This window comes from Papio anubis, chromosome X, assembly GCF_008728515.1.
Source record: "Papio anubis isolate 15944 chromosome X, Panubis1.0, whole genome shotgun sequence".
In the NCBI taxonomy this organism is placed as follows: domain Eukaryota; kingdom Metazoa; phylum Chordata; class Mammalia; order Primates; family Cercopithecidae; genus Papio; species Papio anubis.
The window spans coordinates 71,171,909-71,197,089 of record NC_044996.1 but is presented as its reverse complement, the minus strand read 5'-3'; the positions used below and the strand labels follow the sequence as shown (position 1 = coordinate 71,197,089).

The 25,181-nt window shown below is 37.6% G+C and overlaps 2 protein-coding genes across 3 annotated transcripts in view; one reads left to right on the top strand and one right to left on the bottom strand.

The window, feature by feature from the left end:
- The window catches only part of HMGN5 (high mobility group nucleosome binding domain 5), an 85,997-nt gene extending 77,154 nt beyond the window's left edge, over positions 1–8,843 (bottom strand). The window contains exons 1-3 of one of the 2 annotated variants that reach the window (XM_017953999.3): positions 8,729–8,843; positions 4,667–4,739; positions 1,761–1,940 (exon numbers count right to left, since the gene is read on the bottom strand). The gene's annotated coding sequence lies outside the window, so the exon portion shown is untranslated. The remainder of the gene's footprint in view (positions 1–1,760; positions 1,941–4,666; positions 4,740–8,728) is intronic. The other variant, XM_017953998.3, reaches the window with a different exon arrangement.
- A 90-nt stretch (positions 8,844–8,933) lies between these two features.
- Positions 8,934–25,181, top strand: part of SH3BGRL (SH3 domain binding glutamate rich protein like) — a 95,507-nt gene continuing 79,259 nt past the window's right edge. Inside the window, exon 1 of the mRNA XM_003917934.3 lies at positions 8,934–9,239. Within this exon, the coding sequence (XP_003917983.1) occupies positions 9,195–9,239 (45 nt within the window). The 5' untranslated portion in view covers positions 8,934–9,194. The remainder of the gene's footprint in view (positions 9,240–25,181) is intronic.

Sequence of the window (25,181 nt, the reverse complement as noted above, 5' to 3'; positions counted from 1 at the left end):
GCACCAGACACACAAATAAAGAAACCTCCAAATGGTTTTAGCCTGCAGCCATCAAGTGACTCCCAGCCTTCAAGGCTTTCCAGCTGAGGTCCTAATTACAGTAGAGAAGAGACAAATAGTCACCTCTGTGCCCTGATTGAATTCTTGACCTGCAGAATCTGTGAGTATAATAAGATGGTTGCTTCATGTCACTAAGTCTTGGGGTTGTTACACAACAATGGTGAAAGGAATGAGTGTTTTGGAGGTGTCAAAGGAAATAATGAAATGAAAATGAATAAAAAGTATAAGATTGGAAGGAAAAAATAGAGCTGCAATTTTTTATGGTTGATATAATTGTGTAAATAGAAAATGTAAAAGAATATACAGATTATACTATTAATATTCACACATGAGTTTAGAAAATTACTTCATACAAGGTCAACATACTATAATCAATTGTATTTCTATATAGCAGTTATAAACATTCTACCTTTTTAAAAGGAAATATAAAGGGCAATGAATAGTCAGGACACTTCACGAAGAAGACCAAAGTAGAAGAACTTGCCATGTTACATTTCAAGATATTTAAATTTCTAGTAATTAATATAGTGTGGTAATGGCACAAAGGTAGACAAATAGACAAATGAAACAGCATACAGACACCAGAAACAGACTCATGAATGTATAATCATTAGATCTTTGACAAAGGTGGTATTGCAAAACAGTGGGAAAAGGGTGTAGTTTCAATTATTGATGCTAGAATAATTGGATATCTATTTGAAAAAAAAAATTAAACTTGACGTATATCTCAAACCTTATACACAAATCAATTCCAGGTGGATTGTAGATCTAAATGGAAAAAACACCACAATAAAGCTTTTGTAAATAAATGTAAGATAACATCTTCATGTTCTCAGGGTCTGGAAAGATTTCTTAAAAAAACTCACAGAAAAGCATTAACCATCAAGAAAAATATTTTACATGTGACTAATTAAAAATGTTTAAAAAAAGCTAGCCTAAGGATAAAAGTTACTTGCAACACATAAGGGACAAAAGGCTCCTATTAGGAATAGAGACAAAGACAAAAAAAATAGAAAAATGGAAAAAAATTCTTAACAGATATTCCACAAAAAAAATATATCAATGGCAATAAATATATGAAAAGATGCACAGCTTCTTAGTAATCAGGGAAATGTAAATTAAAACCACAATGAAATACTATTCCTTGGAAAATAAAAGGGCTAAAAGAGAAACACAGTGTCCAGAATGAGGACCCTATGCTAATTTATACAATGCTAGTCATACCATACTTGAATTATGACATTCAATTCTGGGACGACCTTTTGTAGAAAAGAGAAACAGACAAACTGAAACATATTTAGAGACATCTCTAGAGATCACAACATATGAAAAATGGTTAGAGAAACAGGAAATATTAAGTTGGAGAAGAGAAGGCTTCATATTACAAGGATAAAGATGAGTTTATGATGGGTAAGTATTAGAATCAAAGAAACATGAAAGGAAACAGATCTCAGCTTAATCTCAGAAAATAATTTTCTAATGTTTTAAGCTGACTAAAAGCAGAATGGAAATGCCTCTGGAATTTTCAGCTCACTGTAACTGGAGGTGTTCATAAGTAATTTCTGGACAACCACTCTATGGAGTTATTACTGGTAGGATGTGGGGGGAAGATAGAGAGCATATTAGGGTTTTCTAGAGAGACAGAACTAATAGGATAGGTGTATATATAAAGGGGAATTTATTAAGAAGTATTGACTCACACGATCAGAAGGTGAAGTCCCACATTAGGCCGTCTGCAAACTGAGGAGCAAGAAAGCCAGTCCAAGTCCCAAAACCTCAAAAATAGGGAAGCCGACAGTGCAGCCTTCAGTCTGTGGTTGAAGGTCCAAGAGTCCCAAAGCTGAAGAACTTGGATTCCGATGTTCACAGGCAGGAAGCATCTAGTAAGGGAGAAAGATGTGGGCTGGGAGTCTAAGCCAGTCTAGTCCTTCCACGTTCCTTTGCCTGCTTTTATCCTAGCAGTGCTGGAAGCTGATTAGATGGTACCCACCCAGACTGAGCGTGGGTCAGCATCTCCCAGTCCACTGACTCACATGTTAATCTCCTTTGGCAACATCCTCACAGACACACCCAGGAACAATACTTTGCATCCTCAATCCAATCAAGTTGACACTCAATATTAACCATCACAGAGGGTGAGACTGACTTCTGAGGTTTTAAGGGGTTTAAAATTCCACCCTATCCTATCTTGTCTCTTTCTAATGATAACCACATTTACTGGCTTCTCCTCTGGAGTCAGTGATACCTAAGGGAAGAGTGGGGCAGTAACCCTTACTCAAACTATCAAAAGGTTTTGGAAATAGCTGTTGCTCTTGAGTAGAGCCTTATTGTTCCTTGAGACCATTTACTGTTACTGCTCAGGAAGAACGCATGAAATGACATTCTATCCCTCCGTTGGAATTCTGTAAAGAGCTAATAAAAGTTACATCTCTCTTTTTTTTTCTATTTATTTATTTATTTATTTATTTATTTTTTATTATTATTATACTTTAAGTTCTAGGGTGCATGTGCATAACGTGCAGGTTTGTTACATATGTATACTTGTGCCATGTTGCTGTGCTGCACCCGTCAACTCGTCAGCACCCATCAACTCGTCATTTACATCAGGTATCACTCCCAATGCAATCCCTCCCCCCTCCCCCCTCCCCGTGATAGGCCCCGGTGTGTGATGTTCCCCTTCCCGAGTCCAAGTGATCTCATTGTTCAGTTCCCACCTAAAGTTACATCTCTAAGTCTGGCTTTTCAAAGCCGTGCACATTTATTTTCTATAGGTGAGTGGCGCCCTCTAGTGACTCTAATTATGAACGTACCATCTGGGGTGAGATCAGACCTCTAAACACAATACTTCCAGGACTCCCTCTGGTAAGGAGTAAAAGTTGCTTCCTGCTGATGCCCATCGCTACATAGCAGGTGACTGAGACAGCCTAAGAATTCTTAAGCATAACACTCTGTTACTTAACCTACCCTATATCCTCTGCCTATACTCCCCTTCTGCTGGTACTTGAGGAGAACAACAGTATATCTTCCAATGTGTGGTAATTTTGTATGTGATTTACATATTTATATGTTAATGTGTTGTGTGTTAATAGAGAAAAAATGTTATATTACTGATCTCCCATCTGCCAGAACAGGCAGGAAGGTGGGCACCAGGGCATCATTGAGTGATGTTGGTGGTTCTTCCAAAAATCAAGGTTCTTTGAAGACCACCAAGACTCCAGGCATTCTTATTTTGGAAACATGAAGATTTGGTTATGCTTTGTGTCCCCATCCAAATTTCATCTTGAATTGTAATCCCCATAATCCCCACACGTCTAGGGAGAGACCAGGTGGGAGATGACTGGATCATGGGGGTGGTTTCCCCCATGCTGGTCTAGTGATAGTGAAAGAGTTCTCATGAGATTTCATGTTTTTTTTGTTTGTTTGTTTGTTTGTTTTTTTGGTTTTTTTTTTTTTTTTTTTGAGTGTACCTGTGTCCCCAGGATGGAGTTCAGTGGCGCGCTCTCTGCTCACTGCAACCTCTGCCTCCCGGTTTCAAGCAATTCTCCCACCTCAGCTTTCTGGGTAGCTGGGATTACAGGCGGCCACCACCACGCCGGGCTAATTTTTGTATTGTTAGTAGAGACGGGGTTTCACCTTTTTGGCCAAGATGGTCTCGATCTCCTGACCTCATGATCTGCCCATCTCAGCGTCCCAAAGTGCTGGGATTACCGGCATGAGCCACCATGCCCGGCTGATCTCATGGTTTTATAAGGAGCTCTTCTCCCCTTGCTCCTCCCTCTTCTCTCTCCTGCTGCCATGTGAGAAGGTCCAAGCTTGCTTCCCCTTTGCCTTCCACCATGATTGTAAGTTTTCTGAGGCCTCCCCAGCTATGCAGAACTGTGAGTCAATTAGACCTCTTTCCTTTATAAATTACCCAGTCTTTGGTATTTCTTTATGGCAGTGTGAAAACAGACTAATACACACCACTTCACAGTGTATCAAACATAAAAATGCAAATGTACCTATAATCCTTCTTAAATATAAATATTAAGCAAACATATTCTAAGATTTGTATAACTTTGTTTTAAAATTTAAAAATTGTCAGCCACAAACAATTCATTAAAATATACTTGACAGTGATTTCTCTGCAGAAACAGGAATTCTGCTTATGTGAGATAAAAATGTAAACTCCAAATTGTTTTCAAATGAAATGAAATTTTTACAAATAGTAAACTTAATATTCAATGAAGTTGACATGATAATGTTTTTCAGATAGTTCATTAAACATTTCTACATTGTAATTTTGTAGTGTTTTGTAGGTAAATAATATTTTAATTTTTTCAAAAGTTTAAAAGTAGGCAAAATTTCTGCTTCTGGAAATGGTGGGGACTAGGTGATCTGGAACAACTCTCTTGATAAAGGGAATTTAAAATGTTGGAAGATATTTTATAATACATGAAAAATATCAAAGACCTCAAGAGGAAAGTGAGGAATTATCAGGGCAAGAAAAGAGGGTGAATTACAACTCCAAAGAGCTCAGTGATGATAAAGAGTGCTTCTGCTGAGGGGGCATTTGCTGATCAAGAAAATTCAGCTACTTTTGGTGTGGCGAATGAAAATTACTCACCTGGAGACTCTTAGTTCTGAGTGACGGGTGAGAGCATAGCAGTGTCCACTTGAGAAGGGAAAGGGAGGTCGTACTACGACAGTATAAGAAAAATTATGTTCATTTTGCAAAATTAAAAAAAAAAAAAAAAAAAAAAAAACAGAAGAAAGAGTCTCCTGTTGAATAGGCCAAAAATGCAATAACAGAAGCCCTGATGTTGGCAATGAGGAGGGTGACTAGATCATGCTGACTTACTTTTACCTGATTATTTGTATAACGATTTTGAGTTGTGTCTAGAAAAGGCAAGAGTTGGATAAGTTGAGAGGGCAGAAAAGGTTAGGAGAATGTGGGGAGAAGGCGAAGAAAGAAACAGGAAGAGCAAAGGCATGAGAGTGACCATAAGCATGATAATTGCAGCGGGTAGCCAACAATGATTGCATACCTAGGGAAGTTAGTTTAAGAGAGCAATAAGTAAGATTGTATGAATAGTGTGGGCCTAGATTATGGCGAAAACTGTTTAGCAACATAATTTAGGTTTAGTTTGATGGTTAATGGAGAGCTAATTTAAGTATTTCTGCCTACATCATCTTCAGTGATACAAGAAAGTGGTGTTTTAGGATGAAAAACTAGCTAACTTTTTTTTTAGTACTTTCCTTCTTCCTGGCAGTGAGTTAACAGTAATAGGTAAGAAGGTGGCCTCTGGAGGCTAGCAGCATCCTGATACCAAAGCCTGACAGAGACACAACAACAACAAAAAGATAATTTTAGGTCAATATCTCCGATGATACTGGCAAACCTAATCCAGTGGCACATCAAAAAGCTTATCCACCATAATCAAGTTGGCTTCATCCCTGGGATGCAAGGCTGGTTCAATATATGCAAATCAATTAATGTAATCCATCACATAAACAGAACCAATGACAAAAACCACACGATTATCTGAATAGATGCAGAAAAGGCCTTTGACAAAATTTAACAGCCCCTCATGCTAAAAACTCTCAATAAACTAGGTATTGATGGAACATATCTCAAAATAATGAGAGCTATTTATGACAAACCCACAGGCAATATCATACTAAATGGGCAATAACTGGGATGATTCCCTTGAAAACCGGCACAAGACAAGGATGCCCTCTCTCACCACTCCTATTCAGCATACTGTTGGAAGTTCTGGCAAGGGAAATCAGGCAAGAGAAAGAAATAAAGGGTATTCAATTAGGAAAAGAGGAAGTCAAATGGTCCCTGTTTGCAGATGACATGATTGTTTACTTAGAAAACCCCATTGTCTCAGCCCAAAATCTCCTTAAGCTGATAAGGAATTTTAGCAAAGTCTCAGGGTATAAAATCAATGTGTGAAAATCGCAAGCATTTCTATACACCAATAACAGACAGAGAACCAAATCATGAGTGAACTCCCATTCACAATAGCTTCAAAGAGAATAAAATACCTAGGAATCCAACTTACAAGGGATGTCAAAGACCTCTTCAAAGAGAACTACAAATCACTGCTCAATGAAATAAAAGAGGACACAAACAAATGGAAGAACATTCCATGCTCATGGATAGGAAGAATCAATACCGTGAAAATGGCCATACTGCCCAAAGTAATCTATAGATTCAATGCTATCCCCATCAAGCTACCATTGAGTTTCTTCACAGAAATGGAAAAAACCACTTTAAAGTTATATGGAACCAAAAAAAGAGCCTGCATTGCCAAGACAATCCTAAGCCAAAAGAACAAAGCTGGAGGCATCATGCTACCTGACTTCTAGCTATACTACAAAGCTACAGTAACCAAAACAGCATGGTACTGGTCCCAAAGCAGAGATATAGACCAATGGAACAGAACAGAGCCCTCAGAAATAATACCACACATCTACAACCATCTGATCTTTGACAAACCTGACAAAAACAAGCAATGGGGAAAGGACTCCCTGCTTAATAAATGGTGCTGGGAAAACTGGCTAGCAATATGTAGAAAGCTGAAACTGGATCCCTTCCTTATGCCATATACAAAAATTGACTCAAGATGGATTAAAGATTTAAATGAAAGACCTAACGCCATAAAAACCCTAGAAGAAGACCTAGGCAATACCATTCAGGACACAGGCATGGGCAAAGATTTCATGACTAAAACACCAGAAGCAATGGCAACAGAAGCCAAAATAGACAAATGAGATCTAATTAAACTAAAGAACTTCTGCACAACAAAAGAAACTATCATCAGAGTGAACAGGCAACCTACAGAATGGGAGAAAAGTTTTGCAATCTACCCATCTGACAAATGGCTAATATCCAGAATCTACAAAGAACTTAAACAAATTTACAAGAAAAAAAAAAAAAAACACCCCATCAAAAAGTGGGCAAAGGATATGAACAGACACTTCTCAAAAGAAGACATTTATGCAGCCAAAAGACACAAGAAAAAATGCTCATCATCACTGGTCATGAGAGAAATGCAAATCAAAACCACAATGAGATACCATCTCATGCTAGTTAGAATGACAATCATTAAAAAGTCAGGAAACAACAGATGCTGGAGAGGGTTTGGAGAAATAGGAACACTTTTACACTGTTGGTGGGAGTGTAAATTAGTTCAACCATTGTGGAAGACAGTGTGGCAATCCCTCAATGATCTAGAACTAGAAATATCATTTGACCCAGCAATCCCATTACTGGGCATATACCCAAAGGATTATAAATCTTTCTACAATAAAGACAAATGCACATGTATGGTTATTATAGCACTATTCACAATAGCAAGACTTGGAACCAACTCAAATATCCCAGTGATAGATTGGATTAAGAAAAGGTGGCACATACACACCATGGAATACTATGCAGCCATAAAAAAGGATGAGTTCATGTCCTTTGCAGTGACATGGATGAAGCTGGAAACCATCATTCTAAGCAAACTATCACAAGGACAGAAAACCAAACACTGCATGTTCTCACTCATAGGTGGGAGTTGAACACTGAGAACCCATGGACATAGGACAGGGAACATCACATGCTGGGGCCAGTCAAGGGGTGAGGAGCTAGGGTAGTGACAGCATTAGGGGAAATACCTAATGTAAATGAGGAGTTGATGAGTGCAGAAAACCAATATGGCACATGTATACGTATGTAACAAACCTGCACGTTGTGCACATGTACCATATAATTTAAAGTATAATTAAAACAATATTAATAATAAGAAAGTGGCCTCTGGAGTTGGTTGGACCTGATTCTAGTCCTGACTCTGGAATTTACTAACTATATGATTTTAGGAAAATTATTTTTCTGAGTTTCAGTTTCTTCATCTGTAAAATTAATGTAATAGCACCTACCTCTTGAGGTTGTTTTAAAGACAACATGTAAAGAGATCAATTTGGAATTAGTATTTAAGACAGATTGGAGAAGCAAAAACCTGTGGGTAGGGAACAGTTACAAATCTATTGTAATTACTGAGCCTAGACAAAGATAGCAAACCATAGACTGGAGACAGTGGAAAAACAGCAAAGGTAAAGAAGTAGGACAAGCGACTCACTCCTTCTCTCCATTCTCATTCATCTTGCAAATTCCTTTTTTTTCTGTTCATTTAACATGATCTGGGAACCTAAAACTATACTTTGAAGTATATAGTCTGTCTCTGGACATTATCAACTGTTTGCTCATTTCCTTAGAGCTACAAATAACCATCTACTCTCTCTCTTCACCATTTCAACATCTGCAATATGTTCTCCCAAATACCTTACTTCAGTCAGTTAAAAAGCAAAACAAAACTAAAATTATCCATCGTTTTACACAATATTTTCAATTTTTTCTTTGTAATTTTTTCCTTCATTCTTAAACTTGCCAATCAGGCCTCCTGCAAATTCCCACGGAAGCAGGGTTCCCTAATTAACAAAACACAAAATTCAAAAAGAAAACCAATCCTGCCATTTCTGGGCTTAAGGAAACCTGAAACTTTCCTTCAAAACTCTGTGGCATTGCTCAGTACTTTAGTTCCTAATTCCTACAACGAGCTAAGATCAGAAAAATCACTACATAATAGGAATCTCAAAATGCGCAAGGCTTTGAGAACATGGGTTTTCAACATACAGCTTGCTCTTTCAGGATCTGTCTTCTTATTTGCATACATTTCTGAGCAGGAAGTTATGCGCAGCACTTTTAGTCTCCGCGTGAAAAGGTCTTTCATGCTAATCTAATTCAATTCAGTTCTCCTTTTTCTTTCTTCTTCTCCTCGCCCTCTTCTCAGGGAAGGAATCGTCAAAAATCAATGTTTCAACAGATCTCGCGGTGCTATTCGAGATTCCCTATTAAAAAAAAAAATAGAATTGATGCAAACAGCCTGTTCCTTCCGGGGTTTTGGGCTGGAACTGCAGCGCTTAGAGAGCCCGGTGGAAGCTGCTAAAGGCGGAGGCGGGGCTCTGGCGAGTTCCCCTTCCACCTTCCCCCACCCTTCTCTGCCAACCGCTGTTTCAGCCCCTAGCTGGATTCCAGCCATTGCTGCAGCTGCTCCACAGCCCTTTTCAGGACCCAAACAACCGCAGCCGCTGTTCCCAGGATGGTGATCCGTGTATATATTGCATCTTCTTCTGGCTCTACGGCGGTAAGGAGAGTGGGGAGTCCACCTTTGTTGTTTTCCTACACACCAGTCCTCTCCTGCCCCAAAACCATTAAAATGCAGAAGTTCCTCTGGCAGCTTCTCCTTCGGAAGACTCATGCATCCCCCACCCCACCCCTCTTCTTCCCCTTTTTCCCTTTGTTGCATCGATTTCATTTTTTTTTTCCCCCATAGAGTTCAGCTTTGTTTGCTTCGTGACATTGGGGGGCACATTTCTCCTTTGAAGGAAAACGAAAGCTACCAAGTTTTGGGAGATGGGAGTTGGTGCTATATGGTCTTTAGGGTTACGTGAAGTCAAGTAAAATCGCACACTGGTGAGTTTCAAGAGTGAGACATTTGATGAATACGCCCTAAGTACTGAGGCAAGGAGGAGTGCACTTCTGTAAATGATGGGGGTACACGTGCTGTAACTGGTGGGGTTTGAGTGGAGGCCTACTGAGGCATTGTGATTATTCTGGGTGAGTGAGACCCTGGTAATAGAGTTATTTTGAGAGTGTGTAGATGAGAGTGGTTAACTTGAGCTTAAAGGCCTGTTAGAACTAGACAAACTGGGAGGGGAAGTTGGGAACAATGACGTAAATTTTTTTTAACTTAATGTGACAAGAGATTCAGTCTCCCCCCCCATATTGTCCCTTATTTTGACTTTTTCTATTTTTTCAAAATATTTTACTTTTAAAGTTCCCTCACTGCTTCAAATATATTGAGAACTCAGTTGCTTCTTGTGTAGTGGCAGGCTGAGTGGCTGCTGCTTCAAATGATAGGACTTTCTCCTTCATGGATTCACTTACTCTTAATTTAGAATAACAAATTTTCAGCAGCTGTCGGGAGAATATGATAAACTGGGGTGCAAGATGAGTGCATATTCGTGATAAATGAAAGTACTTCTGCTTTTCACAACTCAAGAGAAAGGCAGACAGTGGCGAGAACAGATGTGTGGGCTCAGGGCTAGGAACCCCTTCCTTCTTCTTGAGCTGCAGAGCAGAGCTAATCCAGGTTGTTGTGTGTTTTTTATTTTTTGGCTTGTTTATTTACACCTGAGAGGATGTGGAATAGAACTGGAGGTTATGTTAAATCACAAGAACCTTGATATTTGAACTTTGTCTTCTCTGTCCACCGTGTGTGGATGTGTTTATGCAATTTTGGAATATCAGAAAATTTAAACTTACATTTTTTGAACAAGTTTAGGTTGAAAAAAAGAACAACTTTTATATTGCCTTTGGACTTCATTTTATGAGCCTCTTGCTTTATTATTTTCCATACATATTGTCTAATACTTCAAAGTAAAATTTGAATTGCTCAGAGTCTCAACTCAATCCAATAATTGTAAAGTCCAGCTTAATGCCTTTAGTTAAACCCCTAACGAGACTGAACAGATCAGGCAGTTAGTTTTGCTTTGGGAGTCATACAGTTTCAATACTGTTATTTATCCTTTGGTTTCTCCTTCCTCTACCCCTCCTTCAAAAGTAGATTCAAGAAGAAACTGCTTTCAGAATTTCTATTCAAGTAAGAATAACTGCACCTCTCTTTGTTAAGTCTTAAGTTTCCAAGAGCCTTAGAAATGGCTGCTGTCTTCTATTATTTCCTTTATTGGATTCCATTTTTTTTTTTTTTTTTTAGATTTCAACTTTTATTTTAGATTCCAAGGGTACATGTGCAGGTTTAATACATGGGTATACTGTGCAGGGTTTGGGGTACCATTGAACTTCTCACCCTGGTAGTGAGTGTAGTACCCAATAGGTAATTTTACAACCTTTGCCTTCCTCCCTCCCTCCTCTGTAGTCTCCAGTGTCTATTGTTCCCATCTTTGTTGGACTCTATTGTTGAAGACCATGCAAATGGCAGATGTTTATGGTATTTGTATTTTATTTCAGTTTTTTAATCATGGGTAATTAGAAATTTATCTACTGTAGTAATTACAGTTCATATGAACCTGTTATCAAAATTCTACTTCATAATACCAAAATAAATCCTTGCTTTATTATAATATTACAACACTTTTAAATAATGCTAAAACAGTGTAAAGTGAGTACTTCTTTGTAACATGAATGGAGTGGTGATTATTTACTTCAGAAAGGCACTTTTCAGTTTGCTGTACTAAAGTTTTCCTTTAAGATTGATGCCCTGTTTGTTTTAATACATAAGTTAGAAAGTTTTGAGCAAATATCCTGATGGAACCCTACAATTGAAGATAGTGAGATACTTCAATTTGAAGTGACTAAGTTTAGTTGTCTGAAGAACAGTTAAAAGCTTCTTTGCTTTGGATTAGTAGTAGCAATTTATAAATATATAATGACTGTTTCTTAATCTTCCTACTGATTGTCATTAAAAAAAAAAACAACAATAATAGATGTTATACTGGTTATACTGGGCAGACTGGGGGATCTGGATCTGTGATAATTGACAAGACAATGTTAACTTATTTTGTCTATATCCCAAGAGTCTTTGTACCTCATAGCCTTATTTAAAAAAAATGTTTAAAAAAAAGTGGCCTAATAGTGAGGAGTAGCATTTGCTTCTTAAAGGTTTAGAAATGAAAACAAGTATGATGGTCTTTGCAATGGATTCCATTTTTAATTTTTATTGATATATCATAATTGCCCATATTTATGGGGAACATATGATATTTTGATACATGCACACACTATGTGATGATCAAATTAGGGTAATTAGGATATCCATTACTGCAAACATTTATCATTTATTTGTGTTGGGAACATTCCAAATATTCTAGCTGTTTTTTTCTAGCTATACAGTAAATTATATTGGTAACTATAGTCACCCTATTGTGCAATTGAACAGTGGATCTTATTCCTTCTATCTAACTGTAGTTTTGTACTCATTAACCAACCTCTCTTCATCCCTCTTTCCCCCTACCCTTCTCAGCCTCTGGTAACCACCATTCTACTCAGTATCTTCATGGGATCGACTTTTTTAGCTCCCACTTGGGTGAGAACGTGTGATATGTCTTTTGCCTTTCTGTGTTATGTCTTAGTTCACTTAAAATAATGTCCTCCAGGCTCATCCATGTTGTCACAAATAACAGAATGTCATTTTTCTATGGCTGAATAATATTTTATTTTGTGTGTGTATATGTATGTGTGTGTGTATATATATTTTATATATATAATATATATATCACATGTCCTTTATTCGTTCATCCATTGATGGACACTTAGCCACATATCATAGTTATTTTGAATAGTTATTTAATAAACATGGGAGTGCAGATATTTCTTTGATATACTGATACCCTGTCTTTTGGATATATACCCAAAAGTGAGATTGCTAAATCATGTGGTAGTTCTATTTTTGTTTTTTGAGGAACCTCTATGCTGTTTTCCATGGCAGCTCTAGATCATGTGGTAGTTCTATTTTTGCTTTTTTGAGAAATCTTTGTGCTGTTTTCCATAGCAGCGGTACTAATTTACATTCCCACCAAAAGTATACTAGTATTCCGCTTTCTCAGTGCCCTTCCCAGCATTTGTTATCTTTTTGGTAATAGCCATTTTAATTGGAGTGAGATGTTACTCATTATGGTTTTGATTTGCATTTCCCTGATGGTTAGTGATGCTGAACAGTTTTTCTTATACCTGTTTGCAATTTGTATGTCTTCTTTTGTGAAATGTTTATTGAAATCATTTGCCATTTTAAAAAATTGGATTATTTGTTTGTTTGTGGGTTTCTTTTTTGCTACTGACTCCCTTATATATTGCACATATTAATCTCTTGTCAGATGGATAGTTTGAAAATATTTCCTCCCATTTCTAGGTTTCTCCTCACTTTATTGATTGTTTCCTTTGCTGTGCGGAAGCTTTTTAGCTTAATGTAGTTCCATTTGTCTATTTTTACTTTCATTGCCTGTTTTTCAGGTTTTACCCAAAAAATCTTTGCTCAGACCAAAGTAATGGACTTCTTGATGGTAACCATAATAATGATAGTCAGTAGAAACCCTTAAGTATGTCAGATACTATCTCATTTTTTAAAAAAATAATCCTTTGAATTAAGCACTATGATTATCTCTGTTTTTCAGAGAAGGAAATACAGTATACAGGTTCAAAGAGTAAATAACTTTCTCAAGGTTACACAGTTAGTAAGCCATAGAGCTTGAATCCAAGCAAGATGTTTGAATCCAAAGAATATATACTCAACCACAAAGAAATGCATCCTCCCAGTGATTTATGGCAACTAGTAGGCATGAGGAGATAAATTTGAACATGAGGTAAGAGGTAGGGGAGGAAGTAAGTCCTGTAAGTGGAAGAAGAGTTGCCCAGGCATGTACATATAGGGGAATAGAGAAATGGGCAGCTAGTGTGTGGGAGGGATATTATGTCTAAAAGGGAATGTCAGTAAGAAGGGTAAGTGACTGTTCACCCAAGGCCAAGAAGATAGAGAAGACCTACACAGTTGGAAAGCCTAAACTGGTCTGGTATAGGTCAAGGTATAAAATTCAGGCCTTAATACTGTTTAGTTTGATGGGAACCATTTAACAAGAATGCAGCTTCCAAGTTGTCTGTCTATATGAAGTGATTTCTGCCTGTTCAGAATTGTTTATGCATGTTTTAACTCACTGTGACACAGAGGTATATGCCACGTTTTGTTTCTTGAAATTGTAATGCCTTGTAAATTTACATTTAATGGAAAACAGGAATCCCAGAGCCTACATAACTTAATAGATTGCAATAACTTTTTAAAACAAAAATCAACATTGGCCTAGGATGAGAATTGCTAGAGTGATGATAGCTTGGAGAATTTTAACTGGTTTGGGAGTTTTTCCCCATACTTATTTCCCCACGACCCATAATGATCTCCATTTCATGGCATCTATGCATTCTATTTATGCCTTGGTGTAGGAATTTTAAGATTGTGGGAAATAGATTCCTTAGGGTTTTAATTGTGAAGTAACTTTTAAAAATTGATATATTTTATATAACTGATAAAACAAGCTGGTTGTAGCTTGGATTGTCCATAAATTAAATATACATAATTTTCCTCTATGGTTGTACTCTGTACAATTTATAACAACAGATAAAACAACATTCTTGATTGTGTAATCATTAGTCACTAGTCACAGTATTTTCTTCATCTGGATAATATAGAAGAGCAAGACACAGTTCTTCATTATGTGATTCTCAAATAATTGTATTTTAGGTGCAGAATGTTTTGCTGCTCTTTCTCTGTATTTTTACATTAAACATTGATTTTGTGTATGCAAAGATTTTTGTCATATCTTCCAAAGTTTGTATGAATGTTGTTTAAAGGTGTTCATAGAAAACGTTCACTTAGAAGACTAAAATTAGAAGCTGTTCACCAAATGACTGGGACATGCTTTTTGGAGGTCGCTAACAGTGGAAAATGGCAGCTTTCATATGGCAAATGCAGAGACTCAAGATCAGTGCTTTCAAATTGATGCTTAGTGTTTGATGGCTGATTTCCTAAATTTCACAGAAACATTGGAAGAATTTGGCCCAAAAAGAGGCTGATCAGTGATCAGTGACGGTGATTCTTGGGCATTTAGAAAGATGCTTAAATGTTGAATGGTTGTAGGGAAGAATATATTGTGAAAGTTTAGTAAAAGATTCATTATCTGGGCCGGGTGCGGCGGCTCACTCCTGTAATCCTAGCACTTTGGGAGGCCGATCCAGGTGGATCACGAGGTCAGGAGTTCAAGAGCAGCCTGGCCAACATAGTGAAACCCCGTCTCTACTAAAAATGCAAAAAAAAGTAATAGTAATAATAATAGTCTGGCGTGGTGGCGGGCACCTGTAGTTCCAGTTACTTGGGAGACTGAGGCAGGAGAATGGCGTGAACCCGGAAGGCAGAGGTTGCAGTGAGCCGAGATCGTGCCATTGCACTCCAACCTGGGTGACGGAGCAAGATGCCATCTCAAAAAAAAAAAAAAAAAATTCATTATTTGGTAGAAGAGAAAGATAAAATGGACTTATTTCTAGCACAAAGACTAGTTACTTTGTTGAGAAAGGGTTTTGATCAATAAACCCTCCACCAGGGTTAGCCTAGGGAAAAAAATAAATAAAACCTCAAATATCAATCAGATTGAATATTCTCTGTAGCTAATCTTTAAAATCTTTTATGAAGTATATATTATGCAATTAACCATGTATCATTTACAAAAACATTTCCTGCTTTAATGGAATTATCAAGGTTGAATTTTGTATTTCATTTCTTACTGATAAAAGTAAACAGATTAAGAGAGAAGCTGTTGGTTAACTATCTGACCATCTGTTTCCTTTCAGATCTACTTTGCAGCCCACTAGGAGGCCTTTTAAACCCAGTCTTTAATTACTTTCTTCAATCCAGACCAGGGCTAAACAAAAGTACATTTAGAGAGACGAGGCAGTTCATTTATGATGACTGTTTTGATTAATATGAAAGACAAAGCTGACTTTTTACACTTGGGCTGCAGAGAAGAATTTTAAGCAAGGGGATTTGTTTCTAGCCCAGGTCTTGCATGTGGGTTTATTAGTTTGTTTGAAGTCTTGCAGATTGCCAGAACATCAGGCAAAAAATTCAAATATAAGTTTAAAAATATCATAACAAATTCAAAGACTGCATATTTAAAGTATTCAATGACGCTAGGTTTTTTGTTGCTGTATTGCCCTTTTGTTAGCATAACTAATTTTTTTTTTTTTTAAGACGGACTCTCACTCTGTCACCCAGGCTGTGGTGTGATGGCATGATCTTGGCTCACTGCAATCTCTGCCTCCCAGGCTCAAGCGATCTTCCTGCTTCAGCCTCTCAAGTAGCTGGGACCACAGACATGCGCCACCAGGCCCAGATAACTTTTGTATTTTTGGTAGAGACGGGTTTTCACCATGTTGCCCAGGCTGGTCACAAACTCTTGAGCTAAAGTGATCCACCCTCCTCGACCTTCCAAAGTGCTGGGATTACACGCATGAGCCACTGAGCTCAGCCGCTAAGATTTGACTTTAGTAATAGTAAAGACAACACTTATTTATGCATTGAATATGTCAGGTAAGGTGCCCAGGGCTTTACCTACATTATTTTATTTAATTTATCTTTACAATAACATTTTAACATAGTAATAACTACTATTAGATTCATTTTATCTAATTGGAGGGGGTATCTCTAAGATCCAGAAACATAGGTACATTGGTCAAGACCGAAGAGCTAGAAATGGCAGGGCTGTGATTAGAACTCCGGTTGTTCGGACTTCAGAACCCACTCCTAAACACTGTGTTATTTACACATCCTCTGTATATAGTTATTGAATAGAAATTGTCAATACTACATAAAAATCCTGTTAATATGAGTTTTAAATACAATTGTCATTTAAGAGGGGATGATGTCTAAGTAGCAAATGTGTCCTCACTCATAACCCATACTCGAGAGTGAGATGAGAGTTGGCATTGGTGGGCAGGCTGGGTGTAGGGAGGATAGTAGCACCATGTTCTTTTACAATTTAGTTCTTTTTTTTTAAATCAAATGAATTAATCGAGGGCACACTTAAAAATAATATTTGTCTGTATTTTCTTATGCTGGCCTGTGTTACATACTGAATTTTTATGACTGATTCTCTTCCATGTTATGTGGTTATAGACCAACATAATTAAAAGGTGGTTTCTATGATTCTGTAAATCTAAATTAACCAGGAAGGCAGTACTGCTATAACTTGTAAACTCTGGTTTTAGACTCTAGTCTTTGATTTCTGTCCCTTTGGTTTAGTCCTTTTTGGAAATGAGACCTATCCTAGAGTTAGGGTCGAGCCAACCCTTTCTGCTTGGGGGATTTCCAAAAGTGAGTCAAGACAAATAAAATTTCACCTTTCAAACACCAGAGAATATTCATCTTAGGTAACATTTACTACATGAGAAAATGTCTGTTTCACCATCACCTTTCAGCCAGTTGTTTCATTATAAGTGTAGCATATTTTTCTGTTAAAATTATGAGTAAATACATATTTAATAGTAGTTGTATGATATTGGAGACCGTTCTCTTCATTATGTTATATCAAATTTGATTTAGAAGGAACACAAGCATATACAAGTACTTAATTTATTAAACATATGATCAATCATCTTACTTTAATTTCTCATGCAAATTGTCAGCTTTAGTGGATAATAATATTAAGAACTATAATTCATTGAGTCAGGCACACTGGTAAGAACTTTACATGTATTATTTCATTTTTCTGACAACTCAGTGAAGCCAGTACTCTTATTAGCTCTGTTTTTAAGATGAGAGGCTCAGAGACCTAGCAAAGTCACAGAGCTAGCAAAGCATCCCCCAGGTTTGTCTGATTCCAGGGACCCTCATCTGAAGCCCTATGCTGTTCTGCCTACTTGATGATATTCACTAATTACCCACTCTGAATGAAGCTCTGAAACTGATTTACAAGTCATTGCAATACTTCTTTTCTGATGAACTTGAAAAACCATGAAAAATACTTCTTAATTAATTGGTCTATAGCAATAGGTGGTCTATAGAAATACTAAGGATAATTCTGGTGGTCTGTTATCAAGTGGAGAACTTGAGTTTATCAGAGGAGAAAATCAAAGTTATAAGAGCTCAGCATATACTATTAGTTAGAATGCAGAACATGTACCTTAATCTCAATTTAAGAAAATCATTTTATTGCAATCTAATGAAAAGAAGATAAGATGAATTGCTTTTTGAAGGGATTTTAAAGCTTTTTTAGCTGCAAGGGTGAGATATGTTTTATTGGCTATTGCCTGTGTGATTTGAGTAGATCATAAAACTTTCTTTGCCTCTCATCATTCTCACAAACTGAATATGAGTAACTTAAAATGAAGAGTAGGCCAGGCGCGGTGGCTCAGGCCTGTAATCGCAGCACTTTGGGAGGCTGAGGTGGGCGGATCACGAGGTCAGGAGATCGAGACCATCCTGGGTAACACGGTGAAACCCCGTCTCTACTAAAAATACAAAAAATTGCTGGGCCGTGGTGATGGGCGCCTGTAGTCCCAGCTACTCGGGAGGCTGAGGCAGGAGAATGGCATGAACCCGGGAGGCGGAGCTTGCAGTGAGCCGAGATCTCGCCACTGCACTCCAGCCTGGGCGACAGAGAGACTCTGTCAAAAAAAAAAAAAAAAAAAAAAAGAAAAGAAAAGAAGAGTATCATGAAAGAAAGCTTCTAGAAGTGTGTGATGGTTAATACTGAGTGTCAACTTGATTGGATTGAGGGATACAAAGTATTAATGCTGGGTAGTGTCTGTGCGGGTGTTGCCAAAAGAGATTAACATTTGAGTCAGTGGGTTGGGGAAGGCAAATCCACCCTAAATCTGATGGGCACAATCTAATCAGCTTCCAGCAAATATAAAGCAGGTAGAAAAACATGAAAAAGAGAGACAGGCTTAGCCTCCCAGTCCATGTTTCTACTGTGTTGGATGCTTCCTGCCTTTGAACATCGGACTTCAAGTTCTTCAGTTTTGGGACTTGGACTGGCTCTCCTTGCTCCTCAGCTTACAGAAAGACTACTGTGGAACCTTGTGATCATGTAAGTTAATACTTAATAAACTCCCCATATGTATATATACATATATCCTACTACTTCTGTCCTCTAAGAGAACTCTAATACAAAGTGTTATTGGAAATTCATTACTAAAAATGATGAAATCTGATCTCACACTTTCAGAAAAAACAATTGGTCATGTGATTCAGGTAAATAGTTTTAACTTCTCAAAAGATGCAGTAGTTGGGGTGACGTATTTTCAGTGAATTTCTACTTAAAACTTAAGAGTAAAGGTAGGCCTGGCACAATGGCTCATGTCTTTAATCCCAGTACTTTGGGAGGTCCAAGGGGGACGATCATTGGAGGCTAGGCATTTGAGACCAGCTAGGGGAACAAAGCAAGACCCTGTGTCTACAAAAAATAAAAAAATAATAAAAACAAAGAATAAAGATGTTAAATTTAAACTTTCTAAACAATGTTGAGGGGACAGTCAGGGTTGGTGGTGGTGATGAGACAATTTGCCAGATAACAAGACAAACACCTGGTGAGTTTTAAAGTGAGCAAAATGGAAGTGTGACAAGATCCAAAGTAAGGAAAATTTTATGCCCAACTTTGAATTCATGTGTTTTTTTTTTTTTTTTTTTGAAAAGAGGATTTTGAAAGGCAAGTAAAAAATATTGTGAAAAAAATGTGACTAAACATTTACAGATTGCCCATCAGATCAGATTAGGATTTTTTATTAGACTTTTAAGTTAAAGTTGAAGAACGAGTTTTGTTAGTGTGTGTTTACATCAATTAGAAATTGTGTGACTATGATTAGGCTCTGTATGGGGAGCTTAAGAGAGGAGTGCATGTCTCACTTGGGATTTAATCTGCTCTACCTAAGAGTTGAACTCGAGAAGTAAAGTACACATCCCAGGGGATCCTTATGCTGCCCAAATGTCAGGGACTGCTTGGGACAGGTCCCAGCAGACACACAGCATGTGTGTACTTTCCAAAGTCAGTCACTCTAGGTTTCATGAAAACCCAAAGCATCTAATACGATCTTGTCAAAATTATGTCTACATGTCCAAGTGGATTTACTGTAAATCAATGTCTAATTACTTTTTGAAAATTATTCATTTACAGAGATTGAATTGATTTTTTTTTCATTTCATAATGTGGTTGAGTAGGAAAGTCTTATAACTGTACTTTTTGGTTAAAGTATAAAACTAGCGATACAGTGCATAAACATTATATTCTTAAAATATGTGAAGAATGCCGCAAAAGGAGCTATTAGCACAAAAAATGAGATTCCATCTTGTGCGACAGCTCATATAAGAGAAGAGATTTTGGGGAAGAAAAAAAAATGAAATTTGAAACCTTGAATTGTCAAAACATGGATTTCTCCAAAAGCAATTATAAGAAAAAATAGTTGACTATCTCCCAGTGATTGAGGTAATCATGACCGAATTCTACATCCACACCTCCACAAAGAACCACCACTTGATGTCATACAATTTCTTCAAATATTTGAAGTTGGAATGGTGGACATTAATTTGTGTATGTTTTAGTAAAAATATATAGAACTTTTTATTTCATATGATTAATGATTGAGTCATTATTCTATGTAAAAGCATATGATAAAAAGATAGATGGCATGTTGCATATAATAGCATTATGCATTTTTTCTAAATATTTTCTTAAGCTTTAGCAATTGCCTCTTAGCAACTGCTTCAAGTCATATAAGGCAGATTTCTGAACCTAATGAACAGATTTTGAGGCAAGGTCAATATTTTTACAGTTTATTTTTTTAACTTTCCTCCTCATTTATTAATGGACCCATCAAAAGTTAAAAATACTTTGTAGAACTCTACTGTAGAATGGTAGTAGTATTTCAAAATTCAACAAAGTGATGAGTAGCAACTTATCATCTACCCCTTTCACTTCTTATTACGCAGAATATAATTATAAATTGGTAAGTTTCTAAATAAATATTTGTTCACATATGAGTGGATGGCCTGTTGAAATTCAAGTGCAAAACAGGCCACCCAAGTGGAGATTTGCAGTTGCTAGTTGGAAACGTGTGACTAGAGTTTGGGAAAGATGGTGGATGGAGAGTAGATATGGGAGTCATTCATGTATAGGTGCTACTTCAAATGGTGGAAAAGAATGAGCTCACTAGGAGAAAGGAATTATAGCATGAGATGAGAAGAGAGCTCAAACCAAGGACAGGACTTTGCTGAATGTTCACATTTTGGAGGAGGTGAAAGAAACAGGAACAGCAGGAAACAGGTGGATTCATTAGGAAAGGTCAGAGTAGCATCTTGTAATAGAAACCATGGTAGAGAAGAATTTTCAAGGAGAATGAACATTGTTTGTTAGTTCCATACAGGAATTGTGAAAACTGATAAAAGGTCACTGAATTCAAAATAAGGAAATTATTAGTGACCTTGGAGAAAAGCGGTTTCAGTAGATTGGTGAAAACAACAGCCTGATTGGGAAAGATTAAGAACTGGAACAAATAATGAGGAAGAGATGAGTATGTAGACTCACATTTGACTAGTTTGGTGAGAGGAAAGGAAAAAGAAGATTGCTGAAAATAGTTAAAACAAAATGATATTATTCCAGAGTTATTAAAAAAGAAGAAAATTAAGTGAACTGGAATTTTTCCTAGAAAAATCCTGTTTGTCTGTTTTCCCAGCCTACATTTATCAGATCATTGTTGATTCTTTAATTTCACCATAGAATCAACTTTAATCTACTTCAGTGTCTAGTGGCTGGAATATTCAACAATTAATATTTGGAAATTGTGACAGAGAGAGAACATGAATATTTGTGATAGGAAAGAATGATAGCAAATAAATATTTTTATGTTGTTCTATCTGTGAATGCCCAACGAATAATTTTATCAGACAAATGCATATTATTTCAAAAGCATTTAATTCCCTTGTAAAAAATAAGCAGCAAAGTCAAAATTTTCATAAAATGTATGAAGAACAGCTGGACAATTTTTATTACCACCATTTATTTGCTTAAATTTAGTAAAGATCAGTTTGATTCTTTAGAACATATTGCTTTTTTTCCCACCATGCCCAGCCTGTTATCAACATTTTAATATTTAGAGTTCATCATGAGTGATATAACTTTCCAAGTGTCACATTAAGACATATTTCAAAGAAACAGCTAATTCACTCAGGTAGTTTTTAACTCATTATTACACTGAAGTTCAAATTAATTGTTAGTTTTTCTGCATTCTCTGGTTATGGAGCAGACTCCCAATTCCTCAGCTTACCAGTTTTGAGAGGAATTGTGTGAAAGAGCATATTCCAAGTCCCTATCCCCAAAACAAGGGAGAATAAAATAACATACTTAGGCTCAGTACATTAGTACTATTTCATTTGAAAATATCACAAATTTTAAAAAAAGGCATGCACAAAAGAATATTTGTAACCAAGTATGTATTCTGAATAGGAAAGATTTATTGGAATCCGTATCACTTAGAGAAGCAGAACTACTATAGTAATATGGAATAATGGATTTATTTTCAGTTTTAGACCTGCACAGTTGTGGGAGCTTTGCAGTTGCCTTCACATCCAGTATGGAGCTAAAGTCATCATAGGTTAGCAGAGCTGGCAACTGGGAAGAAAAGCTGGATTTGAAGTAGAGCTGAGCAAGGGCAAACTAGAACCTGCAGGAGAAAATGAAACCCATAAAGATAAACTGGAACTTGTATTTGACTCATAATTCTCCATTCTCAATGACCCTGACTTGAACAGCCCAAAAGGGACTGGCACTCTTCCCTGCAAAGCCATTCGTGCACCTGGCCCAGAAACCAAAAGAGGAGATCTGTGGGGAGCCAAAGAAATGTAGGACGAGCCGCAGACAAAACTCCTCAGACACCGAGTTAAAGAAGGAAGGGGTTTATTCGGCCGGGACATCAACAAGACTCCTGTCTCAAGAGCCAAGCTCCCCAAGTGAGCAATTCTTGTCCCTTTTAAGGGCTCACAACTCTAAGGGGGTGTGCGTGAGAGGGTCGTGATTGATTGAGCTAGCGGGGGTACGTGACTGGGGGCTGCATGCACTGGTAGTTAGATTGGAACAAAATAAGATAGGGATTTTCACAGTGCTTTTCTATACAATGTCTGTAATCTATAGATAACATAACCGATTAGGTCAGGCGTTGATCTTTAACTACCAGGCCCAGGGTGTGGCACCGGGCTGTCTGCTTATGGATTTCATTTCTGCCGTTTAGTTTTTACTTTTTCTTTCTTTGGAGGCAGAAATTGGGCATAAGACAATGTGAGGGGTGGTCTCCTCCCTTATTCCCTGCCCCACTTGAGACTCTCACTCAGTAGTGGGAGTTCTCACTTTTCATTTTTGCTACCCATGTCTTCTTGCAAGACAGATCGATAGTGATTCATATAGTACGCTTGTGCTGAAGCATTTTGGTGAACTAAGGTAGTGTTGAAGTTTTTTATCATATAAAGAAGTACTGGTAGCAAACAAGGGAGCAGTAAGCAGGTTTCTATTACTATTATAACTCTTATTATAAGAGTTTTAAATCCTCCTAGCGCTGGGAACCATTTTCCAAACATGGCCCCAGGATCAAATCCATGCCACACTTGCACGAGCACATAGGCCAGTTTTGTCGTATCTCTAACTATGTCTTCAGCTACTTGCCCTTAATTATCTATGTGTAGGCAGCAATTAGTAAGGTTAAATTTCCTACAGACCTCTCTTTCAGCTGCTAGCAAGTAGTCGAGAGCTAATCTATTTTGATAGCTAGCATTTCTCATCTGAGTTTCTTGCCGGGCCAGAATAGTCAAGGCTCTGCCGGTTTTATTAGTGACTATTTTTAAGACAACTTGTAACAGTATGATTCGGTTGATCATGTAAATGGGGGTCCGGTATCCCCACGAACCGTCTTGTGCCCAAGTAGCAGGACCATAATATTATATTATATGATTCTCTCAGGGGGCCATTTATCATTCTTTCAATTTCCTATAGCTATGCTTCTCTTTTTGCGGGAAGCATAGACAGGGAAGCCCAGGAGTTCGCCTGTTTTTATGGGCAGTAGGAAGAAAGATGGTTTAATAGTGCCAGTAACACAACTACCTGCCCACTGGTCAGGTAATTTGGCATAAGCTCTATGCCCACATATCCAGTATAATCCAGTGGGGGCTGTCCAGTCCCAGTGGGACTCCAGGTGGGTCCACACGGTTTACAACTTTGGGAATTTACTAAATGGATTTCTCTCTGTGTGATTTGAACTCCACCAAGTGACTGTTTTTGTGATACCATTATACAGTTTCTGTCTCAGACAACTAAGTCGTCCTACGGGATGAGTGAATTATTTTCCTTCTCTAGCTATGCAATATTGTCCAATAATTGAGGCTTTTAGGATCCAGAAATTATCAGGGTGATTCTTTTGAGCCAGGAATTCGTCAGGAACTGGGTCAGTAGGTACTAATTCTCGTGCTTCCCATGGCCATTGGTCTCCTATTACAGTTCCTCCACATACATAACATGAAGTGACATTGAGAGACTGGGCTACATGCTCAGCTAATGCAAAAACAAATTTCTTGTTTTTCCTGGAATTTCTGGTACTGGCACATTTAGTTCATCATAGAAAGTTTGAAACACTGGCTCAGGAGAGCATTTGTAAACTTCTCCTCGAACCAAGATATTTACTCGAGGATCCAGTCCGGCCCTGTTGATTCCTAAGGTCACACGCTCCTCTTTTTCCCAGCGAGGATCAAGGGGATTGGTTATTACTAGCTCTAAGGAGTTACATTGTCCCTTAGTACAGGAAAGGCCATTTTTTTCCTTTCTGAAGGTGGACTAGATCCTTTTCATTTTTTTTTTATCCAAGTGGCCTAAATGACACAAGACCAGTATTTACATTTATTTCCACACAGTCCTAATTTATGACAGATGTATTTATTTTCTGCCATATAGTCTCTTTTCTAATTAAGAGAACCACACCTTATTCCTAACTTACTACTATTAATGACAGCACAAGCATCAAATTTTAAGGTGACTTGTTTGGGAACCCCTTTTTCTTCTGTTTTTGCTAACACTTTACTCATATCATTTATGAGCCCCCACCAGTCCTCAATCCTTAATCTTATTTTAAAAACTGTGGTCATGGGAGGCTCAGATGGGTCATAACACACATCAGGTTGGTCATTTCCTGGGCTACATACCTTGTATGGAATAACATTATACAAACAAATTCTTTTTAGAGTTCCAGTACACTTATAATAACCATAAAATAATAGAACCGTAGCAACCTTTTGTCCTACGTCAGTGACTTGATGTATACACTGGGAACAGTCCTCAGTCTGAGGAAGGTCAGTTGAAGTCCTTACTGTGAAAGTCCACATTTTAAGGTAAATGAGCCCTGCAATGAGTTTCCTCATGCCTCAGCCGTGCGTGGACCAGTCAGCTTCCAGGTGTGACTGGAGCAGGGCTTGTCGTGGTCTTCAGAGTCACTTTGC